The 17,878-nt window shown below is 42.8% G+C and overlaps 1 protein-coding gene across 1 annotated transcript in view; it reads right to left on the bottom strand.

The window, feature by feature from the left end:
- Adamts16 (ADAM metallopeptidase with thrombospondin type 1 motif 16) overlaps window positions 1-17,878 on the bottom strand; it is a 99,663-nt gene that overhangs the window by 40,804 nt on the left and 40,981 nt on the right. The window contains exons 9-13 of the mRNA XM_057789858.1: window positions 14,105-14,242; window positions 6,470-6,623; window positions 4,455-4,550; window positions 1,201-1,349; window positions 35-207 (exon numbers count right to left, since the gene is read on the bottom strand). Of these exons, the coding sequence (XP_057645841.1) occupies window positions 35-207; window positions 1,201-1,349; window positions 4,455-4,550; window positions 6,470-6,623; window positions 14,105-14,242 (710 nt within the window). The remainder of the gene's footprint in view (window positions 1-34; window positions 208-1,200; window positions 1,350-4,454; window positions 4,551-6,469; window positions 6,624-14,104; window positions 14,243-17,878) is intronic.

Genomic DNA, 17,878 nt, shown 5'->3' with positions numbered 1-17,878 from the left:
GTGGGCCCCCTACAGAGTGGGACTGGAAACTTACCTTCCACCCGGGTGTAAGGCTTCCATTTGTAGAGCCACCCTCGGAAGTGCTTGCTGTTGTACTCGGCGCACTGGGCAGCACGGAAGTCTACACTGTCCGGAGGGCATTTCTGACTGTTGCAGAGCTTCAGTGTGCGTGCGGAGCCCTGGCAAAACTTCCCTCCATGAGATGGCCTGAAAAACATATCGCAGCCAGAGATCAGCACTTCCTGGACACTATGTTTACTGGGGTGATGTAGCTGCTAATCCCAACGACTTAGAGCAGGCCATGAAGAGAAGAATCCTGAGTCCATCCTGAGTGTTATGGTCCTGATGCTGGAGGACAAAGCAGAGTTCAAGATCCAGGCTTGTGTGCACTTGCTCCTTGTCCCCCAGCATCCTCTGGAGGAGACAGGAAAGTGAGTCACCTTCACACCCTATGGGGAGTAGGTTTGCTGCTGAGAAAGAGGATGGCTTTCCAGGATGCCCCAGTTGGAGTAAGATACTGAGGCAGAAAGTCAACATCGTCTTCTTCCTTCTGCCAGATCCCATATGATAGGGCCGGGACGTTAAGCCTGTGGACCAAGTCAGAGAATCACCGGACAGCCACAAGCCTGCTGATTTCTGGGAAATCTCTAAGAATCTGGATGGGCACACTCAAGAGGACATGGAAAGAAGAGTGACTTTGGGGCCTCATGCTTTACAGATAAGAGCAACAAAGTAGCATGACTTATTTCTGAAACAAACCAGAGAGCCTTTTACTTCCCTGGGTAGGTTACTATCTCTCTGGGTCTAGTCCCTGAAATTAGGCTACTTTGTTGTAAAAGTGACAATATTTGACAGAAAAGCAAAGCTTTTCATGAAAGAGTTGTTCTTATTGGAGTTTTCTGTTCATACTCTATTTCCTTTTTTCTTTAAATACAGTAGCCAGTTAGATAGCATCTTTATTTCAAGTCATGTAGTTAAAACCCAGTTCTGCCCTGGCCCTGCTGACTCGGTTATATTTTGCTGGGAGTCAGGAAGTGGTAAGCATCATAAACCACATGAAAGAAAGAGAATCATTTCGGAAATGGAGTGGAATTCCCTTCTTAGCATTTTCTACAGTATTGGGTAAGCGATAGTGCTGCTACTAACAAGATTGGTCGCTGCAGAAAGGCTCATTCAGAAGGAAGCAGGCTGTGTACATACCTGGGATTGGTACAGAGACGGTCTCTGTGAGATACTCCTCCCCCACAGGTCCGGGAGCAGGGGGACCAAGGGGACCAATCTGACCAATGGCCATGGGTAGGCTTGGGGCCTTCATCACCGTACTTCACACACTGTCCTCCACGACACCACTAAATATTTTAAACATAAATTTAAAATCATTGACATAAGCCCTGCATAGTTGGATTCAATTCATTTCTCTTGCAGTGCCAAGGGGAAGGCGTCTTGTAAAATATGCCAACACTGGCATCTCTACATGCAAGTGACATCTACTAAAGACACAGTTGGCCTTTCCTTGTCTACCTTTCCAAACCCAGCATCACCTGATGAACTGGTGTAAAGGGGAGAGGCATGGATCAGTCACTGTAGAAGGCTGAACGTCAGTGTAGACAGAACTGAAAAACTGACATGAACATCTGGTCTGATTACTCATCTCTAAAGTCATGACCCCTGACTTATGGGGGAAAAAAGGTTCTTTTCCCAGCTCCTAGCTTGCATTTTGAAGAGTCTCAGGGCAGAAAAGTCCAGATGAAGAACACCCGGGACTTTGCTCCTTGTCATTTCTGGTCGACTCCTGGATTTTACTGCAAAACACCTGGGCTTGGGGAAACCATCTTGTTCCTTTAGAGCACATTGGATGTCACCCAGCTTTCTGCAGGGGCGAGGCAATTGCTCAGGAAGAAATCCAGTCTCTTCCCATGAGGACTAGGGATGCCACCAATATCCATTTTGTAAAAGAATGGCTCAACACACACACACACACACACACACACACACACACACACACTGCTACTTTGTGATTTTGTGTTCTAGAACATGTAGTATTGTAGTATGGCCTTAATATCAAAGAGCACAGTGATTCAGGATATCTTATTAAGAAGAGGGAAGATAGATGCCTTATCTAGTTTGCTGACTGCATTAAATAAACAGAGCCTGGTTTGTGGGCAGAAAGTACAGGCAACATAGTTATCTCTAGTATTTGAACCAATAGTTTGGTACTGAGGAAAAGCAATGCACTTCTAAAAAAGGAAAATGACAGCATTCCAATTGCCTATTACTGGTGCATGGGGTAAAACACATCAAATCAACTGCTAACATCTGGTCATTGTTGACCCAAACAAATAGTTTCAATCAGTATTATAGAAATAGTAGGATACATGTAAGATGAAGCAGGAAATAGAAAAAATGGGGACAGGGACCCAATGGAGGTCAATACAGAAGAAGGAGGGAGGAGAGAGACAATACAAAGAACACAGAGGCTATTTGTTAAAGCCTCATGCAATCATGAGATTTTATATTGACCTAAAATTATACACAATACATATGTATACGTGTGTGTGTGTGTGTGTAGCTTAAATAAAGTTATGTCACCAAGGCTGACAATGCCCTTTATAAAAATTGTAGACTAATAAAACTCTTGGCACCAGACACTAGAAATCCACTTTAGAATGGTTGGTCAGGACAGTCCTAGTGATCTTGAAACAATATAAAATATGGTAGTTGCCAATGCCTGATTCTCTGATGTTGAAGGTGAGACCCTGTTACTGAAGACACTACATACTTAGGATACAGAACTTAGGTAATTTGAGCTGGATCTAACTTAAAGGCCTCCTCTCTTAAATCTAGATCCCATGGTGCCAGAAAGTCCTATGCCAGATGCTAATGGGAGGAAACGGTCTTACTAGGCTGTGACATCGCAGAGACCAACATGGCACCCAGCTGTGATACAACAATGACCAACATGGCACCCAGCTGTGATGCCACAACAGTGGCCCACATGACAAGATATCAGTAATGGTGCAGAGAATGCCACTCACACGTAGGTGGTAACCAACAACTGCCTGGCTGGACCTAAGCACACATCACTGTGGTACTAGTCACCTAAACAACTACCTGGGGCTAGTGAGGATGTGGGTCTTAAAGAGAATGTACCTCCACCTCTTTGTTAGAGCAGCACCGTTCCTAACTGCCTTCTAAATCCCATCTTTAAGTCTACGTGTAGGTATAGCTATCTCCCTTCATACAAGGAGACCACCACAGAGAACCTCAGTTGGGCACAGTGCAGAGAACAATCAGCTATGGGGCTCAGCCTCATTGGATACACCTGTGGCACAGCTCTTGCCGTTATGGCTCAGGGAACGTCTCAAAAGAGGCAGCAGAAACTTGTAAGAGTAAGAATGCCAAGGAGCCTGCTGTGAATCAGTCTCTCATGGGAATGGCTGCATAACCAACATCTGAACAGGAACAAAGTCAATACACATGAAAACGTGGAAAGGGGACACTCTCATGGAGCCCAATCACTAGACAAGGAAGCACAAGCAACTGACAAATACTGGCAGAGGTAGAGTTGGCACTCCCAGGAATGAGAGCCCTAACTGGCTGTCCAGTACAGAGTGCTTAGCCTTGAAACAATATGCACACACACAATAAGAATGGGCTCAGCAGGTTGTGTATATATACATATTTGGGCATACATACTTTTATTATATATATTTATGTCATTTTTATATATATACGCACATATATACACACACACCTCTAATTAGGGAGAAAAGGCTATCAATTTGAGAGAGAAGGTGCAGTCTAGAAGTGAACAAACCCAGTCCCTCAGTTGGGCCCTATACTTTTTAAGAGCTGAGAAATTGAGCTAAGGACCAGAAATGCATGCAGTCAACTCTGCTCCTGGCTGTGGCCTGATGCAATGAGCTGTTTCAGCTGCTGTTGCCTCGACTTTTGTGCTATGACGGAGTCTAACCTGGAAATACGAGCTAAGTTCCTTACGATCAGGGTCTTTGATTATGCAAACAGCAGTGTCACCAGGACAAGGCACCATGTGATCTTGGGCACAACACTGCTCATTCAGCCTGTGTTTCTGCAATATAACCCCCGAGAAACTACTTCCGCCAAACCAGCTCTAATTCTTTCCAACGTGAAGTGGGAGAAAGGCAGCATTTAGAATGTAAGGGAAAATAACCTAAACTACTATGGAAAATGAAACTACTTTGAAGCTAAATAAAATGTAGCAAGAACATACAAGTTACATTGAGGGAGTACAGTAGCTGTATCACCCAGAGAGGTCAGTATTGGCCATGGAGAGCCCAGAGTGTCTGAGGTATGGACAACTCAGTGCTGTGACAATAGAAAGGACACACATCTTTCCCAAAGAAAGCCCACACCTCACCATGTCCACAGTGGGTGCCCATGGGTGCCCTCTGCTGCTGGACTCCACCCCTTACCATGTCCTGCCCACACTGGGTGCCCTCTGCTGCTGGCATGAACTTCGTTTCACATTTCCTTCCAATCCGATGGCACCACAAGGCCTTACAAATATCCTAGAGGGGGAGAAGCCATTAGTGTCACAGATGATTGCATGTCTGTCAGCAAATGGGAAGGGACATCCCCTCAGCCACAGGGAGGAAAAGTCAAGAGGGAGCTGGAAAATCTGAACCCTGGCCTCCACTTTTGCAATCCTGAAATTTGAAAATCATACTTTGTAAACCAAAGGGTAAGATAGGATTAATCTTGGCATTAAGAAAACCCATAAAAATGTAATTTTTTAAAAAACCAAATGACATTTTATCATGTATTTTTCTCCATCCCAATTTCCACTAACTTCCTCACATAAGAAAATTAATTTCTATTCTTTCTTTATTAATTCCTTTATATTTGAAATCAGACTCTTGTGCTGTTATTCAGACTGTCTCCAAACTCCACAGGGTCAAATGAACCTCCGGCCTCAGGTTCCTGAGTATCAGAGACCACAGGTACTTGATACAGTACCTACTCCTCAGGTTTTGAACTAACCATGATCAAGACACTGTTGGCGTGTCCACATGTCTGTTCACCTGTGTGCAGGCCTGCACCTGTCTATCCAGTCACTGATCCATCCATGCAGGAGTCAAGGAGGCACAAAATTCTCACCATATATGTATGTACCTACTTCCGGAGTTCCTGGCTACACAAAGCAGCAGCTTGCAGAAGTAAAACTAAGAGGAGAAACAGAAATGTGAAGGTCCATTGTCGGAGGTTTTAAACCCCTCTCTACTGAATTGCTGAAACAGATGGAAACATGGAGGACCAAAGGCATAGACAATATCATCGGATAAAAGCAAGGTATTTTTTGTAAGTATGGTCTGGACTCATGCCCTAGGGTCTGTGGCTTGTTTAAGCAAACACCTTGTTTGCTGATCATGACAAGGCTCATTTTCATTTTGCTGCACATAACTATTTAATCAGTAATAAAAAGGCAGTCTACAGTTAGCTTGATATTGCTTCTAACTTATAGATGGTGTTGGGATGCTGTTGACAGTGTGGTGCACAGTCATGACACCCCTAACACAGAGACTGGAAGTACAGTCTGGAAAGTCTAATCTTTAACAAAAGCTTTAGTTTTATATGTCTTTCCCCTTAACAAATACAAGAGTAATGTAGGGAAAAAATTCTCGGTATTTCCCACAAAAGGGAAACTGGCCTTTAGCAGAACCCCAGCTGTGTTTAGATGATTATGCTGGATAGAGGAGAGGCAGGGGCATTACTAACACTTCTGAAGTCTTGAGGGCTTTCTGGAAGACTGCATATATTTCTGTGTATTTTATTCTTGATTTCATTATAAACTAGAATAAAAGAAACTTCAAAACTAGTTACTTTCATGTGATTTATGAGTAGCTCTCCTTGTGGTTTTAAGTAGAGCAAATTCCTAAATCTGGACTCTCCCTGTCTAGCCAGAATGCGTATCTGTGCTCCGTGAAGGATTTATGCGGGAGATCACCGGGGAGACATCCCTAGGGCTACAGAGGCATCACCCTGTGTGAGGAACTGCTCTATAAAAATTGTACTTGGGAAATTCAATAGTCAGAAGCCTCATGATGTACTGCTGTTACCTTCCAGTAGACTGTGCTCATGTTGGGAAGGGGGTGGGGAACATTGTTTCCTTAATACTATCTGAAAAAAAATGTGGAGTATTAATTTGCCAACTTCAACCAACTAAAAGTTATTACTGCACTCCCACATGATAAATCAGGAAGAAAGATCTGACCTAATAAGCCAAGTCAACTCTGAAACGAAAGCTGATACCCGCAGCAGTATCAGCCGTGATCTGCTCTGCCAGGAAAACATGTGTTTCCTGTTACATTGGGCCGGTCCCGGCATATAGGATTTGACATTTGGTAGGTGCCCAATAAATGCGAAATCCATCACTGTCAGTTACACTAAATAAAATGGTTTTATGATTCATCGTGGAGGAAGCACTTGCCTTTCTGAAGTCCAGCATGCAGAGCGTGGCTTCCTCTCCGAGTTGCCACTTGCACTGTGTGTTCGCATTGTACAGCTGTCCCGGCAGCTTCTCCGGGTATTTGTACTCTTTCACGGGCTTCGGCTGATCAGCAAGGCATGTGGCTTGGGCGGTGCTGAAGCAAACAGGAGGCATTATCAAGGCACATACATCCTTCCTCATGCGATCGGATGCCACATTTTGTTCAGAGAGATGCTTATTTTCTTTGCCACAAAGTTCAAGACCAATTTTTTTTATTTAAAGATTTAAAGCCAGAAGTCATTTTTTTTCCTGAAATTACTCATAAAATATTTGACCTATCTAAAACAAATTGCTCTTCAATAGATATCTCAACCTTACCATCAAGGAAAATGAAACTGAAAAATTGCGACCAGATGTTTAAAGTGAGAGGTTTCTAATGCAAATGCTTACACACCCTCTGTGCCAGAAACAGCTGGACTACCGAAATTGCCATAAAAAATCAAACCACAATCAAACTACTTCAAATACAGCAACTCACTTCCTCCTTGTCTTTCTGTCTTCAGAAGGGACTAGATATGGCTTAACCTCACTGGTAGGCAGCTAGAGTCTGACCCATAATTCCTTTGCCCACAAACACAGCATCTCTATGGGTTTGGATTTGAAGTATCCCCTCAAAAGGCTCATGTGTTGAAGTGTGATCCCCAACTCGTGGTCCTATGGGGAAGCGACTGGCTCCTGAGGCCACTGGCTTCATCCATGGGAATCCATGGATTAACGTGAGCTTCCCTGCTGAATGAGATATTGTGAAGCCAAGTGTAGTGGAAGAAAGAAAATAAAACCTTCCACTCCCACCTCTCCTCTTTCTCTGTCTACTCTCTGGCCATTGTGAAGTGAGCAATCTCTTCACTATACAATACACACTATGCAATAAACATTTCCTCATGTTCAAAGCTAGCAATTCATGGCTGAAAGTTCTGTAACCATGAGACCAGAACACTGTTTCATTCTTTAAAGTATTTCTATCAGGTGATTTATCATAGCAACAAAATATAATTAACACAATTTGTGCATTTATGATATTTAATAGTTTTATGCTTACAAGTAGCAAATAAGTCATGCCTATACGTTCCATGAGCCCACATCTCTCTAAACATCTTCCTAGACCCAAATGCTATCATTACAACAGACTGAATCCCAGACTAGGAGAACTTTGTTTGTCCTCTCATGATGTTACTGCCAGACCCCACACCTATGAGCTCATCAGTCTGCAACAAAGGTGGTGTATAGACACAAAGCATTCACTGTGGATTCCACCAAACATTGTAGGGTAAACTCTGGTGGCTCTCTGCAATCTCTTCAATCTATGAGGTCAGCACTACCCAAAACCAAGTCTAGAGGAAGATATTAGAGGAAATTACAGACTAAAATCTGTTATGAAGAGAGCTGCAAAAGTCTTTTAAAAACATTAGTAAAGAGTTCAAAAATGCATAAAATAAATTATAGTCTACAGCCAAGTAAGTTGAATCATAGGTTCAAAAATATAACATATACCACAACCATGTGGGCTCAATCGTAATTCAAAATTCAAAAGTCAGTTGGGGGGGCATGCTGGGGAAATAACTCAATTTAAGAGTACTGTCTGCTTTTCCACAGGATCTGTGTTCACTTCCCATCATCCACATGGTGGCTCACAACTGTCTGGAGCTCCAGTTCCAAGGGATCTAGCATTCTTTTTTTGGTCTTTGTGGGAACTGGGCATTTGTTGTGTGTTGTTCCACTGTATGCTGAGAATATGTGTTGCTTTTATTGGTTGATGAATAAAACTTCTTTGGCCTATAGCAGGGCAAAATACAACTAGATGGGAAAGCCTAACTAAAGACAGGGAGAAAGAAGGCGGGGTGGAAAGAGAAGTCAGCAGCTGCTGGAGAAGCAAGAGGTAAGGTAACAAGCTGCTAGACTCATGGTAAAATATAAACTATTAGAAAATAGGAGCTAGCCAGTAATAAACTGAGCAATCAAGCTTCTGGTTGATTATTTTATAATTGGTCATGGGAACAGGTGGGACACAGAAAAACTTCTCCGGCTACAGGTGTTCCTATGGTACATATACATACATGTAGGCAGGACACCCCTGCACATACAATAATAACTAAAAGTTTAAAAGCTTTTGTCAGTTTCCATAACCCACTTTGTCAATATCATATGATATCAAGAGTTGCAAGAAAAACATGTAGTAGAGCCCAACACCCATTCCTAGAAAACTAGGAGAAAGAGAAGAACCTCTCAGCTTAATAAAGAACATCTTCAAAAGCCAGAGTCATGATGAATCTTGTGAGAAGATGAAACTTTACTATTAGGCCAGACACAGAGTACATTGCCTTCTCATTGATCATTTACAGCACTGTACCAGAGGTCCCAACTCAGCTGACAGTGAGAGCGAGAGAAGGGGATGTCTGTAGATATGGAGCAAGGGAATGAGACTGTCTGTCGTCTGTACAGCTGACAGGATTGTATGCACAGCATATGCAGAACCACTAGAAAACTTCCTGAAACTAACAAGTGCTTTGAGGAAAGCTGCACCATGAACGACTAGTCCACAAGATGGATTGCTATATATAAACCAGCAAGGAGAAGTAGAGCTCATTAGAAATGACAAGCATGGTGTCATTTACACTGATGCTCTAAAAATGAAGCAGGAATATAAATCTAGACAAGTATGTATGATATCTTTAAGCCGATAGGCACTAACCCCTGATGAAAGAAATTGGAGAAGCGAATGAATGAGGAGACACTCAAGGTCCTTAGAGAGGTAGGGGATCAATAAAGTAGAGATGGCGTCTGCCAGTTCTTCTTGCCTTGATCAATTACTTACAAACAAGTCATTTTATGGATATGGAAGTTGGCTCTCAAATTTATATGGAGAAAAAAGAGATCTACAATAATCTACAGAAAATTTAATGATGAGAACAAAGATGAAGGGTGATACCTCCTAATCTTAAGACTTCCTAGGCACTCACAATAATCAGAAAAAAGTTATAGTGGCAAAATAACAGAGAACTCAGTCAATGGAACAAAATAGACCAACACAGAGAGAGTCCCATATAGATGTACTTAACTTATTCACGACAAAGGAACAAAGACAAGAGACAAGAGAATAACCTTTCTAATAAATGAAGCTTGAGTAACTAGATATTCATATACAAAATTATACACACACACACATTCTCATCATGTTAGAAGGCTCACATAGTCTCATTTCTTTCTTTTTCTTTTTATTGTTTATTTATTTATTAAAGATTTCAGCCTTCTCCCCACCACCACCTCCCATTTCCCTCCCCCTCTCCCATCAAGTCCCCCTCCCTCATCATCCCTAAGAGTAATCCGGGTTCCCTGCCCTGTGGGAAGTCCAAGGACCACCCACCTCCATCCAGGTCTAGTAAGGTGAGCATCCAAACTGCCTAGGCTCCCATAAAGCCAGTACGTGCAGTAGGATCAAAAACCCATTGCCATTGTTCTTGAGTTCTCAGTAGTCCTCATTGTCCATTATGTTCAGCAAGTCCGGTTTTATCCCATGCTCAACTATGTTCATAGCAGCATTGTTTGTAATAGCCAGAACCTGGAAACAACCTAGATGCCCTTCAATGGAAGAATGGATGAAGAAAGTATGGAATATATACATATTAGAGTACTACTCAGCAGTAAAAAACAATGACTTCCTGAATTTTTCAGGCAAATGGATGGAAATAGAAAACACTATCCTGAGTGAGGTGAGCCAGACCCAAAAAGAGGAACATGGGATGTACTCACTCATATTTGGTTTCTAGCCATGAATAGGGGACGTTGAGCCTATTATGCGTGGTCCTAGAGAAGCTAATTAAGAAGGTGAACCCAAAGAAAAACATTTAGGCGATGAAAGGAGACAGAGACAAAGACCCACATTGGAGCACCGGACTGAAATCTCAAGGTCCAAATCATGAGCAGGAGACAGAGCACGAGCAAGGAACTTAGGACTGCGAGGAGTGCACCCACACACTGAGACAATGGGGATGTTCTATCAGGAAATCACCAAGGCCAGCTGGCCTGGGTCTGAAAAAGCATAGTCTCATTTCAAGATTTGCTATAAACTCCTGGTGGTTAAATTCCTCTCGTTTTCACAAAAGGCCAGGTATATTGGTAAATAAAACAGAAGAGAGGCTCTAGAATTATATCAGCCTGAATGGCCAGCTAACTTTTAAAACATCTCATGAACTTCATTGCAAAACAATTTGACCTTTACATAAAACAGTCCAGTGTTTCATTACTGTTAGATGCTTTATGTTCATACAATAAAAACAAATGAATGAATTCAATCTCTACATGTAGTAAATAGGATGAATCTCATACATTTATCTTATGATTCTTTTCATAGCGAGTTAAAAAAACAAGGAAGAGCAGCCCTCAGGACTCTGCCTGGAGACTGGCCATTGCCGAGAGGTGTTAGACAGAGAGGACTGAGGGGTCTAGATCAAGGCTCTGTAGGGTGACCTGAAAGAATTTACAGGACGTGACCACCATAGAGAGCCACTGAGTTGTGTTCTTACTGTCTGTGTGTGGTACCACAACAGTAGTGATAGTGTGGAAACAACAGCCGAGGCCAGAGACAGCATGGGGGGCTTCAAAACCCTTCACCACTCTCACGACTGCGTTGCATAATGCAAAGAGCCTGATATTTTTTTTAGCTTAGTCACAGTCCCTCATTTTCCAAGGGAGAAAGCAGGGTATCTCAGAAAACATTCTCTGCTACCACAGATGCCTTTGAGAAGTGAGTTTAGATAACTTAGTGCAGCTCTGCTTGCTCACTCCGACCCCTTCCCTTTCCCTCCATGGTGGTCCCTGTTCTCTCCCACATCTTCAGCACAAAGGTCAGCCCTGGCTAGGATTCCTCAAGGTGAGCACCCGGCAGCATCTGGATACAGTTGAGAAGGAAATCATTGCAATGGCCTCTCAATGGGAATCCCATTTCCTCACCCACAGAATGGTACTGGGGATGGCAGAAGAGGCCACTCTCCCTCACCTCCTCCCTTCCTCCAGGAGGTCCCTTTCTAATGCATTATGCACTAACCCCCTAGACTCACATTGGTGAAGGGCAGGCAGGGGCGTTGACCCATAGGGCAAGATTCCAAATGAAGAAAAAAATAAACTAAAGATGAGTCTGTGTTGTGAAATGTAACATGATGGTCTAGAGTCTCCCCAGGTCACTGGCTCCAGCACACAGACACGGGGAACTGAATGACAGGCTGTCGTTTCCCTGGGTCATGGACTTCACTGATTCAGACAGTGTGTATTAATGGTAAATGACACATGACTTCACCGGGTGAATTTCTCCAAAGAAGTATCTGTTCTTCTCGACTCCACCTACAGTGGAGAAAAGCTGAGCTGGCCACCCCAGGCCCATCCATTTCCCAGATGCTGACTGAGGACGGCGGTGGCAGCTTACTCATGGCTGGGAACACATCCCAAAGGCTACCTAATTGGTGGAGGGTAGAACACTATTTTGACTATGTGGAAATCAGGAAGCTAGCATCCACAGTATCAGACAGACAGGCAGTCCTGGGTTCCTTAGGACTGAGAACTCTAGGTTTCACATATGTGAGGCTGTCCGATTGAAAACTATGTTTTCAATTTCAATGACTCCCCACAGTGATTTAACAATGTGATGCTCTCTTGCAAAGCTTGATATTAAAACAAATGACAGTGCAGAATATTGCATGTGTATTTGTAATTACAAAATCTACAAATTAGTAAAGTCCCTGAAGAGAGTTTCATTACAAAAAGAACTGAAAAATATTTTATTGCTTACCCTAAAACCAAACCAGCATATTTCAGAATCTGATTTTACTCTTTCAGTATTGCTGAACAAAACTGGATTTTAATTCTATATAATCTATATAATGTATAATCTTAATAGTAATTCTGAGAACCACATTCTGATTTGAAGATTTCATTGCACTTCTAATACCCTCAGATGATTCTTCTGTGATCAGACAATGGTTTCCTTGCCATGAGTTTTCTTCTTAGTATTTTGACTCTTTCATGATACAAATTCTTACTACATACCCCAAATTTCATCCTCTAAACTTCTAAGTTGTCAGACTATGATTTAAAATTATAAAAATGTTGAGATATTTGTCTCACAGACATTGAAAAGAAAGAGAGCTTTGTAAAATTTGGAACAAGAACCAAATAAATTATGGAAACACTTTTGAGTAAAGAAACTCCCTTCTCCCCTGTTAACACAAATCAGAACAGAACCATGTTAAAGAACAAACTCTTCCTCCTTACAGGAAGTTTCACTGACACTGGGAAGAGATGAATAATTGTAAGAAAGAGATAAAGACAATCCAGCTGGCCACAGTGTGGGAGGGGATCCCAGGGAGCTCTCGGTGAATGGAAGGAGTCCAGATAAGAGGTCAAAGCCGTTATCACATTGTTTAATGTGGCCCTAGCTAGAAAGAGTCAAAATTTGAGAATAAGTGGCTTTGGGTGCTCAGCTCTAAATGGGACATGAACAGCATCCTCTCTAAGTCCTAAGGAACACTGTGGAAGAGGGTGCAGAAAGAATATAAGAGCCAGGGGATGCAGGGAGCGGGAGCAAGGTGGGCTGTCGGGAAACACTGGTGTCCTTTGGGAATGGTATGGTCTTTGGATTTATAAACTCATAGAACTATGGTTCTTTGTGCAAGACAAGACTGATATCCCAGCATGGAGTCTCAGGTGTCTCTGAGAACCCATGGACACTTAAAGATCACTGTTGGAAGGGGGAATAAACTTTCTCCAGTGGTGTAGCCACTATTAACTCCTCCATGTTCCAATAAGTGACCCCCACCTTGGCAAATAAAACCCTCCCTGGTGAAACTCAATGGGACACAAAATTAAAGCAACAAGAAAATAAAGCAGAAACAGAAGGATGTGTAGGGGTTGGTGTATTGCTTAGTTGTAAAGTGATGGACACAGGAGACAAGGATCTGAATTCAGATCCCCACATCCTTCCCACAATAGAAGTAAACAGTAGAGGTAAGCAGCAGGCGTCTGTAACCCCAACCTTGTGGGGGTGGGGAGCAGGGGACCAGAAGGGTAGCAGGTCCCTGAAGCTCACTGGCATTCCAACTGTCAAACCTGAATGTCAGGAAGAAACTTTGTCTCAAGAAAGTAAAGGTGGGAAGTGATTGAAGAATGATACTTGATGTCAACCTTGGACCCTCACACTCATGTGTGGTCCCCACCCTGCACTTACACAAACACACACACACATTCACACACATACACAAACACACACACATATATTCACACACATGCACACACACACACACATATACACCAAAGAGAGAGTGACAGAGACAGACAGACAGATACTAGGGGGACTTGTTCAGAAGAAGGAATGGTCTATTGTAAGTAGGAGGGAATGAGAGGAGCTAATGGCGGTGTACATGATAAAAAAACATTTTATATGCATGTATGAAATTGTCAAATAAAAATTTAAAATAAAAGCCATAAATAAAAGTGTAACATAATCAAGAATATTGATATGAAAAAAAAAAAGCCAACCCTCCCTCCCAAGTTCAGAGTGATCACAAAACCAGCTTGAGGGGTCCATACCTTAAAAACTTGTGCAGGTACTGACGGCTGCAGGAGGACCAGGAGAAGACACCATTGCGCCCTGCCAGTGTTGGGGACATTATGTTGCCCTCGGACTTCTTACACATATTCCCTTCTCCGTCATGGACCATACCAAAGCTACGGAAGATAGAAAATGGTTATTTCAAATCAGAGTCTGTAAGGGCGAGTGTACTGTGTAAAAATCACTCTTCTTCAGCTCCTTTGGTATCAGCCAAACCATGGAGAATATTTGTGTGTTCATGGATCCTTTCAGAAGAATGAATGAGTTATCACACAGCTTCAAAGGGCAATGTGCCAAATCCCAGAGGTCTCACAGATATTACCAGGACTGTGAAAATTTTCAGAGATATTTGTTAGAAATACAGAAGTCTTAAGTGTATGTGTTTAGGGCTGACAATTTGGAATTTAATACCAGAGAGGTTTCCCTGGAGTATACTGAATCTTTCTCTTTCAGGAGCCATTAATTATCTATAAGTCTTGATCTGGGGTGCCCCCATCCATGTTGGAATGTCAGCTGGTGTTGCCATTGTGCTAGTTCTGTTTAGACCATCATATTGTTGAGATTTCATGGGTGTAACTTCCAATGAGCATGAAGTAGACTCAGCGGGTTGTTTTTATAGATGCATATGTATATATGCATGTGTGTGTAAATGTAACAACAGTAATAGAAGAACTCACGAATTTGACAGGGAGTGAGGTACTTAGGGGAGGAGTTAGAAGAGGAGAAGGAGAGGGGAAATCATGTGAGTATAGTTATTCATGTGTGAAATTCTCAATAGATTCAAAATTTAAATGAGAAAAAGAAATAAGGAAATCATGTTTCCAGGTAGAAGTTCTTGACTCAAAAAATAAATAAATAAAGATGCAGGTGTTTGAGTTTTTCAAATAAGCTTCCCCCGGGTTGTGAATACTCAGACTGATTTTAGAACTACTGAGCAGCTGCAGGTATTTGTCAGGTAGGTAACATCGTGCCAGGCTGCTCATTACACTGCTGGTTCCTCAAAATTGGAGGCTGTGCCGGACAGGTAGGACTTGACTCCCTGTCGCAAATCCCTATATTGCTCTGGAAGGCATCTCTCTGCAAACAGTGAGCAAGGTTAGGAGTCTAAGTGGGAACTATTTAAATATGTACCCATTCTGACAGAGCAGAGACCAGAACAGTTTGGCCTCCTGTACGGCCAAACCTCAAACTACAGTAGCTATGAATGAGGTGTTACAGATGCCCACAATACCCTCCCTGACAAGCAGCATGATCTTCAGGAGAGAGGTGGCCACTGCAGCCCTGACCTATAATGACCAGGGACTCAAGCAGGCACCTCCCCCCGATGCTCTGCGTCTTTCATGTCCCACGAGTTTTGCCTGCAGAGGGGCTCACACCACCATTCTCAGCTCTCCCAGGAAGCATTTCAAACTGCCTTGAAGGAAAGCTTGGAGCACCTGGAATATCCCCACTGTTCCTAAAACTCCCATGAGTGTAAGCACGTTATTGGGGGACCAGTTGTTACTGGCTGCTGCTCTTTGACAGGCCATCCTTAGGTTGACTCCCCAGGAACAGGTGTTGAGTGAACGAGATTCACGGAAAAGAAGAAAGACACGAGAGAAAACAGAAACTGGCCACTGGTCAACGAATAGTGACTGGATTATCAGGCCACTATCAAGATTCCCGTGATGACTGAATGGAATGCCCACAATAGGAGTGGGTGGCCCCTAAAGGGAACAAGAAACTACATCCTTGTACAGAGGCTGGGAACACTTGCATGTACTTAGATGCTTGCCATGTTTGCATGGCATTAGACCTATGACTTATAATTGCTACTTTACTATACTAGACCCCAATGAAGACAAAATTAAGGCCTGGGGAGAGCCCTTGACCCAGAGTGAAACCAAGAGCTCAGACACTCAGACATTAAGGCTTGCAGGTTCCATGGTCTAAGTAGAGTATGATTGGAGGGTGTATCCAAGGAGATCTTGCAGGCAAATATTGTCAGATTTCTGCAAAAGTTCCTGGTCACTACCAAGGGTGATGTGGATGTGGTCATTTTAACCTCCACCCATTCTCTGAAGTTCTTTTAAATACAATTAATCAAGACCAAGGCAACCACATGGCAGGAGAAATGTGTCATGGCTGTGAGGAGGATTTGGGCTGAAATCCCAGAAGGGAGGTTGCACTGGGGAGAAAGCAATGGCAACCAAATGCCAAAGCACGTTGTCCTGGCTGACCCTTGACCCGCTCTCAGTGGAGAATGTTATGGCCCCACACATGACCTAGATAATTTTACTACAGTTTCAGCCTACATGCTCAGGAATGCAAATAACAATGCCTGGGGTCTGGAGCTTTCTTAGTTTTATTTTTTTTCATCAAAGGTATTTTCAATGATCAAATTTCAAATTCTGCTAGTATTAAAACATCAGGGAAATACACTACACCCTTTGGCTACTCCAAGACCGCCCCTGCATATGTCTGGCATTCTTGCAGATGGGAGCGAGCATCTGATAGTGGGCTCACCCACCCCATGATTCCAGTGCCTGCCAAATCTGTGCCCTAGTGCATCTTAAGTTTCCTTTCCAGTCATAGCATCATGTACAGACATGACAAATGTGTCTATCACATAAAAATGCCACAGAACTACATAGGATATCCGCGTGAAGGTCATGGAAGAGCAGGTGTATCTCAAGAAGAAGACAGGTGTTTATCACCAAGAAGCATAATTCTAGCTATGTGTGCCAGATAGCGTATCTTTTCCCATGCACCGTGACACTTTATTTAAAATGGTTATATCACTCCACAGGCTAAATAATAACTAGTATTTGTCCCTTCACCTTTGATAGTTTGTCTTCCAAAGGATCTACATGCCTCCCACCTGTGTTCACACCCATGCCGCCTGTGAACACAACAGTCCATAGCAGCTTACCCATTGTTGTGTGTTGACCCTAGAGCAATCTTACAGTGATTATTCGGACTTAAATACAAAAGATTTAGCCTGCAGGCCACTTTGCGAAGTGAAATAAGCCAGAATCGGAAAGACAAAATATTTTTGCTTTCTCTTGCATTTGTAGTCTAGAGTTAAACACATGTATAAGTACACACATATATACATATGCATATGCATGCATACATACATACTTACACTATGAAATGGAAGAATAAGGTGGAGGAAGAGATATAAAGAGGTGAGCAGCAAGACAGGATAGTGAGGGAAGAAAAAGAACATGGTGTCTGCTTTCTCTCATATGGAGAATACACATGTATGAACATATATGTATATATATATATATATGGAAGGGACTATGGGGAGAAATGGGGCCCCAAGCAAGGTGGGATATGGAGGAAATCAGTGAAAATAAGAACAGCGTACAACAATATGTAAGAAAATCTCATCACAAACCTATCACTTAGTATAATAAGTAGTTTAATAATAATATAACATGAAATAAACAAAAAATTACAACAAACTGGCTTTGAGAAGCACACGCAACGCTCAGTGCCTTTCATGTCTTCCACTGTTCTCTCTGTGTGGCCCCACTGCCCTCAGAAAGTGCCTATTCCTCACTAGCCCTTTCTCCAGGGTGATGAACAGCAAGCAGGTTTAGTCAATGGTTCAGGCTCTTGGAAGAATGTGTTTAAGATGCCCTTGAGTGGGGCATGGGGCAATGCCATCCAGATGGTGATCCTCCTTGGGGAGATCAAGGTGGCAATAGGTAGGACTAGAACGCGTGCAGCTCTGGCAGAGACTGTCCTAGGCATGACGAGCA

Source organism: Chionomys nivalis, chromosome 15, assembly GCF_950005125.1.
Source record: "Chionomys nivalis chromosome 15, mChiNiv1.1, whole genome shotgun sequence".
Lineage (NCBI taxonomy): Eukaryota > Metazoa > Chordata > Mammalia > Rodentia > Cricetidae > Chionomys > Chionomys nivalis.
Note: the sequence above shows the minus strand (reverse complement) of the source record. Positions and strands in the feature narration are given on the sequence as shown.